Source organism: Nyctereutes procyonoides, unplaced genomic scaffold, assembly GCF_905146905.1.
Source record: "Nyctereutes procyonoides isolate TBG_1078 unplaced genomic scaffold, NYPRO_anot_genome, whole genome shotgun sequence".
NCBI lineage: Eukaryota > Metazoa > Chordata > Mammalia > Carnivora > Canidae > Nyctereutes > Nyctereutes procyonoides.
In genome coordinates this window covers 83,339,352-83,357,818 of record NW_026575146.1, presented here as the reverse complement: position 1 = coordinate 83,357,818, position 18,467 = coordinate 83,339,352, and the positions used below count along the sequence as shown (strand labels likewise).

The 18,467-nt window shown below is 58.6% G+C and overlaps 1 protein-coding gene across 2 annotated transcripts; it reads left to right on the top strand.

Annotated features, from left to right (window-relative positions):
* The first annotated feature begins 1,658 nt into the window (after positions 1 to 1,658).
* On the top strand, positions 1,659 to 15,447 carry MAG (myelin associated glycoprotein). 2 transcript variants are annotated; one of them, XM_055310800.1, is made up of 12 exons: positions 1,659 to 1,697; positions 3,431 to 3,490; positions 4,192 to 4,260; positions 4,443 to 4,811; positions 5,986 to 6,282; positions 6,476 to 6,733; positions 7,768 to 8,028; positions 12,412 to 12,699; positions 13,031 to 13,127; positions 13,880 to 13,979; positions 14,217 to 14,255; positions 14,935 to 15,063. In XM_055310800.1, exons 3-11 carry the CDS (start codon positions 4,215 to 4,217, stop codon positions 14,241 to 14,243), a joined length of 1,743 nt encoding a protein of 580 aa, XP_055166775.1. In that variant the 5' UTR covers positions 1,659 to 1,697; positions 3,431 to 3,490; positions 4,192 to 4,214; the 3' UTR covers positions 14,244 to 14,255; positions 14,935 to 15,063. The 2 variants fall into 2 exon arrangements, with proteins under 2 accessions (XP_055166775.1, XP_055166774.1); XM_055310799.1 differs by lacking the exon at positions 14,217 to 14,255 and having other exon boundaries at positions 14,935 to 15,447.
* The last annotated feature ends 3,020 nt before the right edge of the window (positions 15,448 to 18,467 follow it).

The following is an 18,467-nucleotide window of genomic DNA, read 5'->3' as shown; positions in this document are numbered from 1 at the left end:
CCTGTGGACACACTTGACCGTGCACCCCTCCCCCAGGGTCAGCCTTCCATCCACACCTAGAGAGGCGATGGACTCCCAAACTGCATAGGTACATGACCCCAAGGGGGTTGGTGTCAAGGCTGAAGGCTGTGACCCAGGAATACCCCAGGAGCTCAGCATCCTCCTCCAAAGCCCAAGCACCAAGGCCCCTCTCTTCTCCAGGACCCAGGCGTTCAAGCCCCACCCCACTCTCAATGGGCCTTTGTCCCTGCCTGGGAAAGGCACGGGCAGAGTCTGACATCATGAAGCCTGAGGTGGGGGTGGGAACCCCCTCCCCCTCTATCCAGCTTTCTCTGACTCCACACACCCCGGTCTGAGGGATTTCCCTGCCCCTCACCCTCCTCAGCCCGGCCGGGTTCTCCCTTGGGAGAGAGGACCCCCTCCCTCTCCCCCAAAACTGCTCTGCCCTGAAGGACAGAAGATGCTCCAGCGTGACTCAACAGCTCGTGGTCAAACCATGACTATGCCTGATCACAGTACCATTGGCTCCCTCCGCAGACCCCACACTCAAGCACTTTGCAAGGGTCATGACCTATGGGAGGGGTGGGGGCGGGAGGAGGATCACTGTGGAATCCGGAGTCTGCACACAGTGGGTCCTCACCCAGCTCGAAGGGTAAGCAGAGACCTCTATAAGCCCCACTGAGCACGAGGCACTGTCCTAGGGGACAGAGGGCAGAGCAGACAGGCAGAAACCCTGGCCTCTGGGAGCTCCTGTGGGGGCAGAGAAGGAGGGTGCCCAGAGGGCAATGGGCAGATGTGCGGAAGGCTGTGGGCAGCGTCTGGGTGGAGGGGCTTGGCTCGGTGAGCTGGGCAGGGCAGGCTTCCAGACGAAGTGGCATCTGGGTGGGGAGCCTGTAGGATGTGCAGGCTGTGGCCTGAGGCAGAGTGGGGTGTGGGATGGGGTGGGGGTCCAGGAGGAAGGAATGAGAGCAAAGGTCTGCAGCCAGAAGGTGCCGCTGGTGTTTGAGGAATAAGGCGTGCACCCACTCAGTGGTTGTGAACCTTAACTCTGTGCCAGGTGCCAGTCTGCAAACAGGATAGATTGGAAATAGGCAGGCGAAGCCCTTATCTTACTGGAGATCATGTTCTCTTGAGAGGAGACAATCAATCCATAAGGTCATTTCTGACGGTCAGAAGAGTCTGGAAAATGGATCAGGACGTCGGCACCAAACGTGACCCAGGGAGTGGCTCAAGAGAAGATAGAGGTGACACGAAAATCAAGGGTGGGCAGGTCCTATCTCCTCCTGCTCCCACTCTGTGGCCTCTTGGGACCGACCTATACCTGCTCGGGCCACCAAGAGTCCCTAGACACTGAGAACAAAGCCTTCTGTTTCTTAGCCTGAGGCTTGCAGAGATCTTAGAAGGCCCTTCCAGGGACCCAGACCCTGGTGCGCCGCGATGGAGGCTGCCTCCCCTCGTCCCCTCCAGGAAGGAGCTAGTAGAACCCAGGCGTCAGGCTGCCCAGTCCCAGTGGTGGTGACAAGGGCCCCTTTGTGCCCCCCTCCCTCGGGGGCAGGGAGGAGCTGGGCCCTGGAGGCAGGCGGCCCCTGGCACCCGGGGGGAGGGGATGGGCTGGCAAGTGGGGGCCTGGACCCTGCGAGCCAGGGGACTGTGAGCGGGGCCGGTGGAGCGGAGGGTGCAGAAGCGAGAGCATCCAAGTGAGTACTGCGGCCCGGAGGGGCCGGGACCAGCGGAGAGGGGAGCCAAGGGCCAGGCTCAGAGGGTGGGGCAAAGGGTGCACAGCAGCACGTGCAAGGCCAGGTGCTCCGGGCCACCGATGCTCACCGAGGGTGCGGCTGGTTCAGGATGGGGCCGGGTGCTGCTCAGGACCACGTTGGGAATGGGCTGGGACCACGGCAGGGACAGTGGCCGGGCTGAGGGAAGAAACCCCCAGAGAGAAAGACTGAGGGGTTCTTCTCAGCATCTCTGGGTGGAAGGGCTGCAGGAGCAGCTGCCCTGGGGCTCCTAAGTTTGGGGCAGATGGGGTGGCAGTGGTCGGGGGCTGGATGAAGAGCAGAAGGATGGGCAGGTGATCAGCCACCTGCGTCCTGCCATCTGTGAGGGGGTGGGGGCAGTGGGCTGTGAGTGAGCCAGTTCCAGCACCTGGACGCATGACACACACCACCCCTGGGTGAGCCTTAATCTACATCAGTGTTCCTCCACCTTGTTTTCACTGTACCCCACTAAGGAACTATTTCAGAGCTATTTTTCCTAATCTGATTCTGCCCACGAAATGCTACTACTATAGCCGTACAGTAGATGTCTATGTACGGCGGCCCGTTAGGGAGTCACAGCTCACTGTGACAGCTAAGATTTTCCTGGCCTCCACCCCAAGAACCAATTTCTGCCCCCATTACAAGCAGAGGGTCTGCATGCTTGGGTCACAAGTCTCCCGTCCCCGTAACTGGCCCTCACCTGTGTCCCACACCTTCCCGTTGCAGGCGCGAGGCTGGTATCTGTCGTGTGTCCGTCAGCTTGTGTCTGGGTGGGTCTGTCCTTAGCGACCCTCAGCGTGTGTGGGGGTCTGTGTGTCATTGGGAGCGTGTGTGGACAGGAGGCAGGGCAGTGCAGGGGTGCTCCTGCAGGGGCAGGGGTCTCAGGGCCCGTCCGTGTGTTCAGGGGGCCCCCCGGGAGTGTGCCCGGGTCACTGTTGTGAGCCTGTTCCTTCTGGTCGGGTCTAGATCTGTCACATTTCATGCCAGCGTTTGCATGTGTCTGACTGTGCATGTGTCTGTGTCTGTGGGAAGAGGGCGGTGAGGGCCAGGGAAGGCAGCCACTTGGAACCCTGGCTTCGACCCTGAGGCGACCCACAGAGCAGCCGGGTGCCAGGGACTCACCAACTCCCAGCCCCGGGGGCCTTCCTGGCCTCACTCCCAAGTCCAGCCAGGAGCGCCAGACTCTTCTTTCATCCCACCTACCCGAGAAGCCCCCCAGGATGAGGCACCCTTGCCCCGAGGGAACAGGGCTCTTTTGTACGGGGCCCTGGCCTCCGCTGAGGGTGGGGACAGCAGGGGCCGTCTGTGGGGTGGGAGAGGGCGGCAGGAATTCCCGCGGCATGTTGGGAATGCTGATGCTGTGAAACCCGGTCATTGATGGGCTGGGTCCCTGCCCGCCACCCCCAGGCCTCTGCCGTGGGACATCTGCTCCCTCACCCCGCTCACCACACCGCCGGCCTCCCCCCACCCCGATGCTCCGCCGCTCCCCTCTCCTCCCCAAAGTTCTTCGCCATCACAGCTCACAGCTCGGGGCTGGCGGTGACGACAGAGCAGCTTCCAGGCTGTGTGGGAGGGTCCCTAGAATCGGGCAGCACGGCGGAGACCACGTGGGCCACCACTCAGAGCGACCCGGAGAGAGGGCGGCAGAGGGTGCACCTGTCTGGCTCTCATTCCAGGTTGGCTGGCTGACAGCTTCAAGTGAGACCCGAAGACATTCCCAACTCAGGGAGACTGAGGTGAGGGGCGGGGTTCCAGCTCTTGGGGTTCTCTTTCCCCCTGGCTACCCCTGATTCCTGCTGCCCGTCCAGCCCTGGCTCTGTCCTTACTTTCTTGGAGATGCCCAGGCGCACGATGGTGATGAAGAGAATGATCAGCTTGGCACTATGACCCAGAGGCAGGGCCGTTTGGCAGTTAAGTCTGCAGACCCGGAGCTAGGCACACTGGGCTTGAATCCTAACTCAGCCGCTAACCAGCCCTGCGGCTTTAGGCAAATTGCTTAACCTCTCTGGACCTCAGCCATACAATGCGGGTTATACCGGCTCCCGCCTCAAAGGGACCAGATGAATTAATATAGCACTGGGGCCTGATGCACGGTCAATGCCTCAGAAATGTTTGTAATTCCACATAAGAATACCTGCAGCAAGGGCACCTGGGTGGCTCCATGGTGGAGCGTCTGCCTTTGGCTCAGGTTGTAACCCCAGGGCTCTGGGATCGAGTCCTGCATCAGGATCCCGGCAGGGAGCCTGCTTCTCCCTCTGCCTATGTCTCTGCCTCTCTCTGTGTGTCTCTTGTGAATTAATAAACAAAATCTAAAAAAAAAAAAAAAAAAAGAATACCAGCTGCAGCGAACATCTGAACAGGCCCCCTCCTGAAGCCTTATCAGAAGCACCGTTCGCCACTACCCCCAGCCTCCTGTGCTCTCCTCTCTCCTCTCCAGCTGTCGCTCACTTGCTGGACAAGATGATCTTCCTCACGACACTGCCTCTGTTTTGGATCATGATCTCAGGTAAGGGCTAGGGGTGCTGGGGATCCCAGGGCCTTGGTCCCCGAGTAGGCTGGGGTTGTTTCTGTGGGTCCCTGCAGGGTGGAAGGTGGTGGGAGTGTGTGTGTGTGTGTGTGTGTGTGTGTGTGGTGGGGGGATCGGGGAAGGACCTGTCCCTCCACCTCAGTGGTCCTGCTTGCCCACAGCCTCTCGAGGGGGCCACTGGGGTGCCTGGATGCCCTCGTCCATCTCTGCCTTCGAGGGCACTTGCGTCTCCATCCCCTGCCGCTTCGACTTCCCTGACGAGCTGCGGCCGGCCGTCGTGCACGGCGTCTGGTATTTCAACAGCCCCTACCCGAAAAACTATCCCCCGGTGGTCTTCAAGTCTCGAACCCAAGTTGTGCACGAGAGCTTCCAGGGCCGCAGCCGACTCCTGGGGGACCTGGGCCTGCGGAACTGCACCCTCCTGCTTAGCAGCCTCAGCCCCGAGCTGGGAGGCAAGTACTACTTCCGCGGAGACCTCGGCGGCTACAACCAGTACACCTTCTCCGAGCACAGTGTCCTGGACATCATCAGTGAGTCCCCGAGGGCATGCGCGTGCTGGGGCTGGGGCTGCGCCGGCCAGGCTGGGTGCATGTGGCTCGATGGGCTCCTCCGTGCCTTTCTGGGGAGTGAACCCCGATGCCCGCACAGACCTGGCGGCCAACAGAACTAAGCGAAGTGGGGCCCCAAATAGTCTTGCCGCCCTCAGAGGGAAAACGAGGGTGCTTCCTCTTTTAGAAGCAACTAGGAGAAAAGCAATGGGGCCCAGGGGTGGGGGGTAAAAGGCCTCCGGATCCCTGGGGTTAGCTGGGTGACCATGGGCATGTTACTTAGTTTCTCTGGGCCTTGTTTTCCGCTTCTGTAAGATGGGGACAAGGAGAGCACGTACAGCTCAACAAGCAGACAGTCGCAGGGCACCCAGACCAGCACCTGGCCTGTGGCACCCTGCTCTGGGTAACTGGTGCAGGAGGAGAACGTAGAGATGTTGCTCTCAGGGAGTCTGCATTAAGAGAAACCAGAATCGTGTGCTTTTCTGTGTCATCTCCTAACTCCTAAACACTGGCTGCGGATTTGGATTTTTTAAAACAAATCCAGTTTCGGCCAAATAACCTGCGGTTCTGGGCCAGAGTTGGCCATCAGAGTAGGCCACGCTGCCCAATTTCTGAGAGGCCCCATAGCACAGAACCCCTAAATTCGGATTCCCCAGCAGCACGGAGTCCACATGAGCCAGGTTACAGCCCCGATGCAGAAAAAGACCCCACTGGCACAGCCAGATGTAGACGTATCTCCAGGACATACCACACACACTCACGTACACACACACACTCACATACATAAGTGGAAAAGGAACCAAAGCAAACATGGGAAAGGAGAGAAGTTTCTTAAGGGCTACAACGTAGTATCCAGAGCACAGACGATGAAGCTGGAGTGGCAGCGTCTGAAGCTCTTCTCCTCGGCGCGGGCTGTGGCCTGTTTTGTGATCTAAAACACGAGCAAAATAACAACACCCACCTCCCGGGCAAGGTAGATGCTGTGAGGCCATTGAAGTGTTCTGTTCATGATTACACACCTGGGGACCCTGGAGGGCCTCTAGGTGAAGGGACACCGGGAGCAGAGAAGGCAGTGGGGAATTCTGTATCCAAGGATGGGGAGGGGACCAGGAAGCCAGAACGCTTCCCCAACCCTCCTCTCCCCCGTGTGGCCCAGACACCCCCAACATCGTGGTCCCCCCGGAGGTGGTGGCGGGCTCGGAAGTGGAGGTCAGCTGCATGGTGCCTGACAACTGCCCGGAGCTGCGCCCGGAGCTGAGCTGGCTGGGCCACGAGGGGCTGGGGGAGCCCGCCGTGCTGGGTCGGCTGCGCGAGGACGAGGGCACCTGGGTGCAGGTGTCGCTGCTCCACTTCGTGCCCACCAGGGAGGCCAACGGCCACCGGCTGGGCTGCCAGGCCTCGTTCCCCAACACCACCCTGCTCTTCGAGGGCTACGCCAGCCTGGACGTCAAGTGTGAGTGTGGGGGCGGGGCCGGGGCCGGGGCGGGGCCTCGAGGGGGCGGGGCGGGGCCAGGGTCCGGGGCTGGGGCCGGGAGGGGGCGGGGCCGGGCCGGGGCGGGGCCAGGAGGGGCGGGCCGGGCCCGGGGCGGGGCCAGGGCGGGGCCCGCTGACACGCCCCCCCGCCCCCGCTGTGTCTGGGGCCTCAGACCCCCCGGTGATCGTGGAGATGAACGCCTCGGTGGAGGCCATCGAGGGCTCGCACGTCAGCCTGCTGTGCGGGGCGGACAGCAACCCGCTGCCGCTGCTGACCTGGATGCGGGACGGCTCGGTGCTCCGCGAGGCGGTGGCCGAGAGCCTGTTCCTGGATCTGGAGGAGGTGACCCCCGCGGAGGACGGCGTCTACGCCTGCCTGGCCGAGAACGCCTACGGCCAGGACAACCGCACCGTGGGGCTCAGCGTCATGTGTGAGTGGCGGCCCAGGGGGACGAGGGGAAGCCCCCCCCAGGCCTCGGGCGGAGCAGGGGGACCCGAAGCTGGAGGCGGTCCTCCCTGCGTCCCAGGCTCGCGCACCTGGCGGACACCTGCGGCGCACACGCATCCCGGGGCGAGGTGGGAAGGCGCAGGGCTCAGGGGAGCTGGTTAGACTCCGGGGCCTGCGGACAGCCTTGGCTGGCGTGGGAGTACAGCCGGGCCCTGGAAATCCGCATTTCCCCGGGAGCCCCGTTGCAGTTGTAGGGGGACGGATGAGGGGACCCCAGACCCCACGCAGCCCCTTGTCCGCACTGTGTACGTTAGGGAGTCCCCGGCGGAGGGGCTGGACAGATAAGGTCCTTTGTTGGGAACCAAGGAGAGGTCATTCATTCATTCACTCATTCACAAATATTTATTGAGGCAAAATGCCCAGGGCTGTGGATAATAATAATGAGAACTGCAGCCAACATTTACTCAGCAGTTTCTGAGCGCTTTCCACAAATACTCTTCCCCCAGACATCCCCAGGGCTGGCCCTGACCCACCTCTTCTCCTCTGGGGGAAGACTTCCCTCACCATCCCAGTTACAACTGTAACTACTCTAACTTCCGTCACCACATTTCTTTTTCTCCAAAGCCCTTATGTGCATCTTGCCAACTACATGTGTTTACTTACATAGCGTCTCCTCACATGGTTGGGAATCTTTACCTTACCTTGTGCAGGCTAGAACGGCACCTGTCACTTAGGTTCTCAGTGGCCCCGCTGAGGTTGGGACTGTTATCAGGCTCATTTTCCAGATGAGAGAGAGGAGGCCCAGAGAGGTCACACACACCGCTGGGAAGGGGTAGAGCTGGGATTCAGCCACAAGCGCCCTGCTAGCAGAGCCCCTGTTCTTATAAACGGTAGCCAGGACAAGGGTTACCTGAGCAGGTGTGCTCAGATTGGGGCATATGCGGTCACACTGGTGGGGGGTGGGTGGGAAGAGGCACTGTTGCCTTCTGACCGTCAACCCCCTGTCTTGCCCCCCAGATGCACCCCGGAAGCCCACGGTGAACGGGACAATGGTGGCCGTGGAAGGGGAGACCGTCTCCATCCTGTGCTCCACACGGAGCAACCCGGACCCTATTCTCACCATCTTCAAGGAGAAGCAGATTCTGGCCACGGTCATCTACGAGAGCGAGCTGCAGCTTGAGCTGCCTGCCGTCACGCCCGAGGATGATGGGGAGTACTGGTGTGTGGCTGAGAATCAGTATGGCCAGAGGGCCACCACCTTCAACCTATCCGTGGAGTGTGAGTACCGCCGCTCCTCGCCCCTTCCCCTGCTGACTGCCGGCTGGACTTGACCTCCTTCCACATTCCCCTCCTCAGTGGATGGTTCAGGGTGGGGGGCACCTCGACTGCTGGATTGCACCATGCATCCCAGCCAAGGGTCAGCTTTGCACCAGCAGATGAGAATGGGGAAGGGAGGGAAGCTGAATCCACAGCAAGAAATTCAGTCCCACCCGAGAGTGCTGTGTTCCCACATCTCGGGGATGCACTTTTGACCAGAAAGGTTTCTGGGTCCCGTGGCCTCTACCCCTTTGCATTCACCAAGAACCACAACACCTAACCCTTGCATTGCATTGCTGTGTACCAGGCATTGCTAGAAGCTCTGTACGGGGATCCATTCGTTTCCTCCACAGGATGTTCCTATGAGGGAGGTCCTATTACTGTCCCCAGTTTCCAGAGAAGCAAACTGGGGCCCAGAGAGTTTATGCCAACTTACCCCAAGGTCACACAGCTGGAAAGTGGTTCAAATCCAGGCAGTCTGGCTCCTCTTTCCTGGACTGCCATAGCTGGCCTCATCCTAAGTTATTACATCAGAATACATCAATCAAGCAGTTGTTGTGTGCAAAGGGCAGTGTGGCTCTGGGGGACATGGAGGAGAGGACCGAGAGTACAGACACCAGGCTTATAGCAGATACAGTCGAGCCAGAGAGATGGGACGGATGCACAGAGAAAGCTGTCTTGGAAGTGAAACTCATCCTTCCACTGCCAATCAGCACCTCTCCCGGCCTCCTCAACCGGTGGCATCGCCAACACCCCCACCCCCACCCCCAACCCCGGCTGCCATTCAGGGCTGTGGCTCCCAACTCACAGTCTGCACTCCGTCTCCAGCAGCAGCTCCCTCCGGAGTGTCACCTCCGTGTTTCCATCTCCCCTGCTTCCTCTCCAGCTCCTGCCTGGCCTCTGCGCTAGTCTCCGGACTTTACCACTCCCGGCCTCTATTACTCTACCCACGGTGGTCCTCGCCACACAAGTTTGCCAGAAGGTATTGAGCACAATCTGTACTCAGTGCTTTGTATGTGGCGAGAATCAGCACGTGGTAGATAGAGATTATTTCTGGAGTGCCACCTTCTGTGGCAGAGGGGTGGCCATGCACTGCTGTGCCAACCTTTCACCTTGGGGTGCATTCCCTCCCGGCCTCTGCTCGCCCGCAGTACCCAGGGTGATCATGAGTGTGGGGTACTCTGCTTTCTCCATACGCCGCCTCCTGGGCCCAGCTTCCTCCTTCTGCTACACCCTTTTTCCCTGTCGCACCCCAAGCCAGTGGATCTTAAGTTTAAGGGTCAGAGAGCTCCCTGAGAATCATATGGAGGCCCCGGAACATGCGCACCACAGCATCTCACACACATTTGCAGTCACAGATTCTCTTGCGCAGTAAGGTCGGTCATTAATGGTCTCCTCTGGGCAGGACCACAAGCTCGGCAGGTGTTCTTTTGCTGAGCCTGTGTGGTCACCCTGTGAAGAAGAAAATAAAAGTCAGAATCTCCAAGGACCATGCAGCAAGGAAGGTTGGTCGGAGCCAGGAATGTTCTGGACTCTTGTCCCACCCAGCTCTTAAACCGCTGGCTGCTTTGCCTCCCCGAAGCCCGTGGAACCCAAGGGCTTACTTACTTTGGCTTCTTTTGAAGACAAATCAACAGATTGGGAGTGGAAGGCCCCCTCCCACCTGGCCCCGCCCCACCTGCTGAGCCCTTCAGGCTTCACCCGGGCCCTGATCACAGGACGTGCTCTCTGGCAGTGAGGCCACAGGGTGCTGAGCACGGTACCCCTCAGGCTCCTCTCTGTCCCTGAAGTCTGTGATCCCTAGCACCAGGGGTTTGGTGCTCCCTGACAATGGCAGGGGCTTCTAGTGCGGGGCTTCCTTCTTACCAGCTGAGCCCAGGGCCAGCGTGGCATGGGTCCTGCAGCAGGTACTCACCTTACCGAGTGCTTGTGCCCAGGGTCCTAACCTGAGCCCCTGGCGCTCCCTGACCTATGTGGGTCTCACCACAACGTGATTGCGAGGGACTGTTCTTCACCCCAGTTTAATAGAAGGAAACCGAAGTGTGAACTGGTGTCCAGCACCAGACAGAGCTGACCCGCCCTGGGGCAGAATCCCAGCTCTGTCTTCATCTTGCTGCACGATCCCTGACAAGTGACTTCACTTTTGCTGAGCCTCTCTACTGAGAAATGGCTATGATAACAGTAGCTTATCCCAAAGAAGCCTGTGAAGACTCTGGAAGTTATGCTGAGCGCCCACAGTGCCTGACTGACGCGTCCTCTGTGCTCCCTAAATCATTTCCCACTAATCTCTCCCTTGGACTCCAGGCTGGGTGCCTCCGGCCTTCCTGCTGCTAAGGCTTTTCTCACGTGCTCCCCCTGCTGGAATGGCTCTATTTATCTCGTCCTAAATCCTTGGAAGGGAAAAGTTAAGCCTTTACATCACACTAGGGAGCTTATCTTCAGAGTTCTCACAGGCCCTTGCAAGAAAGGACCGCCACTCCTGTTTGCACAATGAAAACTCCATCGTGGAGGCCCAAGGAGGCCGAATGGCCTGGTCGGGGACAGTAAGCGACAGAGCTGGGCTTCCAGCCAAAGCTGTCACACCCCAAACTCCCCATTCTTTGTGGGACTTGGGGTTTGTGTGGGGTCAGTCAGGCTTTGTCAGGTCTCCCAGGCCACCTGCAAAGCTGCGGAGATACTGAGCACATGCAGGCAGGGCGGCGGCAGGGGGTCAAGGGTGGAAGCTGTCACCGGAGCACCAGGGGTGTGGTCTTGAATGAAAAGGTTTCTTAAAAAATGTAATAGCTGTTGGCTCAGGTTTGTCGTTACGCACTTTGCGGAGTGTCAATTTGTTAACACTAGAGCCAGCATAGTGCATGTTTGCCTGAACAGAATTCGGGCAATATATTTTTAATTTACCGGGTTTCGATGCAAGTACAGACTGAGGTTCCAATTGGAACCATCTCGAGTTTGAATCCAGTCATGTGACTCCCTTAGCTTGTCAATGTTAGGTGCATATTTTTTTTTTTTTTGACGGAAATTGAAAGTAAGTGGCGGTAGATGGTCCGAGGGTCCTTTGGCCGTTTGTTAAGTGGATTCTGGTCAGAACTGAGAATCAGAGTTCAGTCTAGCGGGGCAGACTCTGGTGCTGGATTTTTCAGGAGGGAAAGAGAACATAGTTTTAAAAAAGGAATGTTCGATGTTCTATTATAGTATCATATTTTGGAAAATGAAAGAAACTACAAGAACAAAAAAGCCACAAAAACCACACCAGTATCATTCTTGGAATACAAATGGCAGCAATGGAGAACTTGATGCAATGGTCTTGGGTGGAGGGTGGGGGTTGGTGTCAGGGGCAGTGGAGGATCCCATGAAAGTGGGACAGGCAGCCTGCAAGGGAGCCTTAGGGAGTCAGCCGGGGCATCTGTAGGATGGCCAGGAAGGGGAGCCTGCGGAACTCAGTGGCCCACACCGGTCTCCACAGAGCTCCGCTATGTGAGGGTGTGTTCTAAGTGTGGGGACAGGGTACAGGCGGAAGGAGAGCCTGTCTTGATGGCAGTAAGAGCTGTACAGGTGTCTAACAGGGAGGGATAAGTGCTGGGAGCAAACCGAGGCGAGATGGGTGCGAATGGTCAGTGAAGTGAGGTGCAGTTTCCATGAGTGGTCAGAAAAAAGACATGTCACCTGAGTTCAGCAGGTGTCAGGGAAGTGTTCCAGGCAAAGACCCCCAGGGGGGAAGAAGCTCCATGAGCTTTAGAAGCAGCGAGGAGGGGATCCCTGGGTGGCTCAGCAGTTCAGAGCCTGCCTTTGGCCCAGGGCATGATCCTGGAGACCCAGGATCGAGTCCCACATCAGGCTCCTTGCGGGGAGCCTGCTTCTCCCTCTACCTGTGTCTCTGCCTCTTTCTCTGAGTCTCTCATGAATAAATAAATAGAATCTTAAAAAAAGAAGAAGAAGAAGAAGAAGAAGAAGAAGAAGAAGAAGAAGAAGAAGCAGCAGCGAGGAGGCCAGTGCGAGTGGGCAGGAGCCCCGATGAGAGATTAGTGCGGCTGGGGCCTTTCGGGGTGTCATGAAAGCAGGAAAAGAGTTTGGATGTCATTGTCAGTGACATGGGGAGCAACTGAGGGTCTTTTTTTGTTTTTGTTTTTTTGTTTGTTTTTTGAGTGGGGAGCATCATGATGTCATTTGGGTCTTACAAGGTGAACAAAATTAGAGAGGGGGCCAGAGACCGTGCAAAGGGGAAAAGGCCGCTCGTCTCTGCGACAGCTACCACCTGCTCTTGGCCCTCCGCCAAGGAGTCCCCTGAGGCTCAGCCTCCGCTTGTCGCCCGTCGTCCCCTGAGTCTTGGTCCTTCTTGGCCTGCAGTTGCCCCTGTGATCCTCCTGGAGTCCCACTGCGCGGCAGCCCGAGACACAGTGCAGTGCCTGTGCGTGGTGAAGTCCAACCCGGAGCCGTCCGTGGCCTTTGAGCTGCCCTCGCGCAACGTGACCGTGAACGAGACCGAGCGGGAGTTCGTGTACTCGGAGCGCAGCGGCCTCCTGCTCACCAGCATCCTCACGCTGCGCGGGCAGGCCCAGGCCCCGCCGCGGGTCATCTGCACCGCCCGCAACCTCTACGGCTCCAAGAGCCTGGAGCTGCCCTTCCAGGGAGCCCGTGAGTGCTGGGGGGGCGGGGGGGCACGGGGAGGGAGGGTACCTCTTGGATCCAGGCTTCCCGCCCCGGGGCTGGCCATCAGCCTCCCAGCATGGTCCAGGCGACACAGATGGAGCAAGTGATAAAGATGCCCTTTCCGGGTGGTAAGGGGGGGCTGCCCTGGGTTGGCCGGCGCTTTACTGGGCCCTGTCCCGGGCCCGTCAGGCAGTGCAGGGACCTGCCAGCTGTGTAAATGTCCTCACTGTCACCTCCGCCCGGCCCGTCTCCTACAAGCCCCCGTGTCCTCGCCACTGCTGGCATTCCTGAGGGTGCCTGGGTCCTCTGTCCTCAGACCGCCTGATGTGGGCCAAGATCGGCCCCGTGGGAGCTGTGGTAGCCTTTGCCATCCTCATCGCCATCGTCTGCTACATTACCCAGACACGCAGAAAGTGAGCGGCCTGCCAGGGCTCCCCTGAGGGCGGGGGGTGCCCCGGGGCTGGGGAGGCGGGGAGGTCAGTTAGAGGCAGTGGGTGGGCAGCGGAGGGCGGCCCTGTGCGTGTGAGGGAGGGCGGATTCTGCTCTGTGAATGTTTGGCTGGATGGAGGAGAGACCCCCGCCTAGCAGGCCAGCGCCTGGGCCGAGCGCATCCTGATGGTGCTGTGGCCTCCTGTCCTCCGGGAACCCTCCTGCAAGCGCTCCGGTGTGATGGGGGAGAGCCAGCGTCCCCTGGCTTGTAGCCACGGGGTCAGGCACCGTGGGTTCCAGGGCCCCGATCCTTACACACATCATCCCTGGCAACAAAAACCCTCCCCAGCCCCAAACCACACGCACCTACCACAACTGGACTGGTTTTCCTCCTTGTGGTGCACACGCACGTCAGCTTTCCTGAAAATGAATGCACCTTTCTGCTCCGCATCCTGGCAGCGAGGGGCTGACAGAGCCAGAGCACTTGAGAAGAAATCCAAGAAGCTAGGCTGGGGCCCCAAAAAGTGGCAGAGACAGGACCAGACAGGGGGATGGCAGTGGGGGCAGGAGGAGGCTGGTCATTCTGAAGAGGCATCTGCTCCATCTTAGAGACATGGGGGGTGGGAACCACCCTGGGGTCCCTTGAGCCAAATTCCTAAGGTAGATGGGGTGCAGAAAGGGAGCGGGGAGGGAAGCCCAGGACTCCCGCTGGGGCCTGACATGTCCTGTCCTGCAGAAAGAACGTGACAGAGAGCCCCAGCTTCTCGGCGGGGGACAACCCCCCGGTCCTGTTCAGCAGTGACTTCCGCATCTCTGGGGCGCCAGAGAAGTATGAGGTGAGGGCCAGAGCCTTGTGGCTCCAGGCTAGCTGGAGAACCTGGGTGCCAGGGACCCTGAGGACCTGGGAGGGCCTGGGAGGCCAAGGGAGGGAGAAGGAGGAAGTGCGGAGGGCTGGGTGCACCTGGGCTGGGAGGGCCACTCAGGCGGAGGCCACGAAAGGGGCTGAGGGGCTCAGCGGAGGGCAGCCCCAACCTCCCCACCCCGGTCTATGACTGCATTTCCTTCTCTAATAGTCCAGAGAGGTCTCTACCCTGGAATGAGCGCCCCAGGAGGTAGGTCCCCGGGGCCTCAGTGTGTCCGCCTCTGGGCCCCTGTCGGGCCTGGGGGTTGGGGTGCATGTGTGTGCGTTCTCGTCAGGCACCCGGAATGTTCCCTGGTTAAGCCTGGCCCTGCCTGGCACTCCCGGCCTTGTCCATTCTGTCTGTGGCCACTGTCCTGTGTCTGTGTCTGAAGGCCCCGTGTAGGGTGGGGGTGAGGGTGGAGCCCGCGACGGGGAAGCGGGGGTCACCCGGGTGGAGCGAGGAGGGGAGCCGCACCAGACCCAGGCATCAGGGGAAGAACATACCGAGCCAGGTGCTTACAAATATTTGGAAAGGTGGGGTCCCAGCCAGGTGGCTTTAATCTGGGAAGAAGCTATGGGTTGAATAGTGTGCCCCCCCCCGCCCCTGCCAATTCCTAGGTCGAAGAGGGCTTCCTGGGGACAGTGGATCTGTAGGTGACTTTCAGGCTTAGCAAGGAAGAGGGGGTGGTGCGTGGCGGCGCCAGCTGGGGCAAAGGCTCCAGAGCGGGACCCGGACACCGAAGGGGTGGCTGCGTGCTGGTCCTTAAGAAAGGAGGTTCGCACGGGGCCTTGGGACTCAGCCCCGGAGCTGCGGGGGTGCAGGTACCTGCTGCCTCTGCACCTGGAAAAGGTGGAACCATAGCCTTCTAATGGGCTGGGTCTGTTCATAGAGTGAGAGGCGACTGGGATCGGAGAGGAGGCTGCTGGGCCTTCGTGGGGAACCCCCAGAGCTGGACCTGAGCTATTCTCACTCGGACCTGGGCAAACGAGCCACCAAGGACAGCTACACCCTGACGGAGGAGCTGGCCGAGTATGCTGAAATTCGGGTCAAGTGAGGGGGCTGGGGGCCGCCTGTGTGGCCACCCCTCCCTCAGGACCCTCACTGGCCCCTACTGGCTACGGGCTCCCTTGCTCCCCAGAGTGGTGGGGGCCAGGGCAGGAAAGGGAGGGGGCAGGTGACAGCGAGGTCCTGGGGGCCTGGCCTCCCCTCCTTCCCAGCCGCCCCCAGCCCTGCCAGCACCCACCCCACACTGTGGCTCCTCTCTAACCTCCTTTAACCTCATCTGTCTGGAGGGGAGCCCTGTCTGTCTGTCCATGTTATTTATTGCTACCCCTGCCTGGTCTCCTGCCCCCCACACCTGGCCCCAGGGCCTGTACAGAGGGACGTGAAATAAATGCCACGAAGCCAAACACCTGTCCAGATCCTGATGATTTCTGATCCGTCCTAGGGGAGCCTGCCGTCGCCCTCCCTGCCCCCTACAAGGTCCCGTGTGGGGACAAGGGCCCAGGTGTTCTAGCCCCGAGCCCAAGGCCACCCGCCCTGATGCCGCTCCCACTCTGAGCTGGCAGCTGTGGGCTGAGGCCTCTTTCCACACTGACATTCCCTCCTGTCCCCTGCAGCTCGGGGTGTTTCATGGGCCTGTGGGGGTTTGACTGCCGTCCCTCGCATTCAGGCCGTACTCCGCAGCTGCAGCCTTTCCAACTGTATTTTTTTTGGTTTCAGAAACACTAATTAGGCCTCAGCTGTGTATGGAGCCCCTTCAGGAATTCAGGCTGCCCTGGGAAGGGACCGTGTCGTGAAGATAACACTGGGGCTCAGTGTAGGTGCCAGGGGATTTTCCTAGGGTCCCAGAGCTAGGAAACAGAGTGGCCAGGCCCTGGTCTCAGTTATTCTTTTTTTCCATAACCCCCGCTGGCAATTTGAATTTTGCCAGACTCTCTGGGAGGAATGGTAGTAATAACTAAGAGTTGTCGAGCGCTTACTCTGAGTGGTTCTACTCGATTTACGTGAAGTAACCTCCACTTACCCTCTCTAACTAGTATGACAATGGCTCTCCAAGTTGGGTGCCTGCACCAGCAGCATCAGCATCACCTGGGAACTCGTTAGAAAAGCACATTCTCGGGGCACCTGGGTGGGTCAGTCAGTTAAGCATCTACCTTCGGCTCAGGTCATGATCTCGGGGTCCTGGGATCGAGCCCTACATTGGGTTCCCTGCTCCATGAGGAGTCTGCTTCTCCCTCTTCCTCTGCCCTTCCCTGCCCCACTCCTGTACTCTCTATCTCCCTCTATCAAATAAGTAAAAATCTTTAAAAAAAAAAAAAAAAAGGGAGCAAGGCACATTCTCAAGGCCCCATGCCAGATTGCAGAACTAAAAACTCGGGTGGGGCCCAGCAGTCTGTTTTGATGACTCCTCCAGGTGATTCTGGTGCATTGATGTTTGTGAACCTGGAAGTGCTGAGACACAGAGGTCAAGTCACTTCCTTGAGGTCCCCCAGCTGGTAACTGTGCAGCCCCGACTTGCACCCAGGGCCCAGAGCTCTCACTACTGTGCGCTCCGTCATCTTGGTGAGAAGCAGCAGGGGCTCAAGGTCCAAATGGGGTTAAGAGAGCACTGAGAATAAAGCTGCCATTTGGGTGTGGCTCCTGAACAGGGCTGTTCTCCCCTAGTTTTTGATGAAGGCAGAGGATACCACAGAGACCACAGTCAAGACCAAGAGGCAGGACTAACCAAACCATGTTGGGAGAGAAGGTGATGAGGCCGCCTTGGCTGGAATGGGAAGTCCACGTGCAGGAGCAGGGCAGGGCTGTGGGTGGTAGTGGGGCAGAGGGTGGTAGTGGGGCTGTGAGCGGCGGGGAGGGGACTGACACCCGATGCCTGCCTGAGCCCCTTCCTCGTGGGGCTCTCTCAGTCTTGTAGAGAAGAGGACATTAACCAAATGACCTCATGCATAATGCCTGACTTGCCACCTGTGGCACCTGCTCCTGAGAGACGTGCAAGGGGGGCTTTTAGAGCACAGAATGGAAGTGTGTGTTGGGATCTCAGGAGCCCGGGGAGGTGTCCCAATGACAGGAAAGTCCCACAAGGACACTGTATGTGAAGGCCCCAAGTGGGAAGATGTTTGGCAAAATCCCAGGGGCTGAAAATAAGGCCGGAGAGTGGTCGGGACGGGGCAGAGAACGGCAGCGGCTTCACAGCAGCTCCAGGGACCGTCCCCACCGGATCTCCTGCACACGAGCATGGACCCCGCCCTGACACACCTGTGCTCTGACAACAGACCCTGGCTCCAGCAGGTCTGGCCTGGGAGGAATGCCCCGAAGGACTTCGCCCTGAGGAGCAGAGCACTGTCAATAATGAGGGACTGAGTAAACCTGTGCTGTCCAGAGGGCCACCCAAGCACCATCCTGATGAGCCAGGGGATCCCAGGAGGAATGGACAGCAACTTTTGTGTTAATATATATTAACATATTAGCATGATCAGAACAAAGAGAAGCCGGCATACCAAATGGGTGATTTATTTTTTTTAAATACAAGCTTAAGAGGAAGCTAAGTTAAAAAAAAAATCAATCAAGTGAATGATTTAAAGAGATGTAGGAAATAAAGGTTTACAGGATGAAAGGTCGAAGGTCATAGGCAAACCTCTAAAGTTTAGGAAAAATGAAGTGATCTGATGCAAAGGCCATCTCGTAGGAGGGACTCACAGTCAGTGACGACACACAAGGAGGACCAAATTCAGGATATCACGCTCCACCCCTCGTCCTGGACTCTCCCAGAATTCATCTGTTCCATCGACACATGTTTACTGAGCACCTACTATGTGACATGCCTATGCTGGGCTCTAGGGGTATCATAGTGACCGAGAAGAAACACTCTCCGACCTCGTGGAGCTGACATTCTGTCGAACGGATGGATGACAATCAGATAAACAAGTGTTGGTCAGATAGTGAGCATGCTAAGAAGGAAATTAAGCAGGGCAGGATGGAATGTGCAGGGTCAGGCTGCTGTTCTAGAAAGAGGTCATTTGAGTAGAGAGAGGAAGGAAGCAAGAGAGAGAATTCTGTTCATTTCTGGGGAATGGAGATCCAGGAAAAAGCGAAGATCAGGCACAAAGGCCCATGGTGGGGATGTACTTGTTATGCTCAGGAGTGAGAAGGAGACCAGCTTGCCTGGAGGGGGCTGGAGAGCCGGAGCAGCTGCCCAAGGGAGCCTCGTCACCGAAGGCCCTAGAGGCCACGGTTAGGACTCAGGCTTTCACTCGGGCAGATTGGGTTGTTGCTGGAGGATTATACACAGAGGAATGTTGAGGGGCTGAGGTTTCTAAGACCCCGCTGGCAGCTGTGCGGACAATGAGCACAGCTGGTCAGCAGATGCAGGCAGAGGGCTCAGGAGGCCAAGTGAGAGGAAGTGGAGATGGCGAGAGGGGA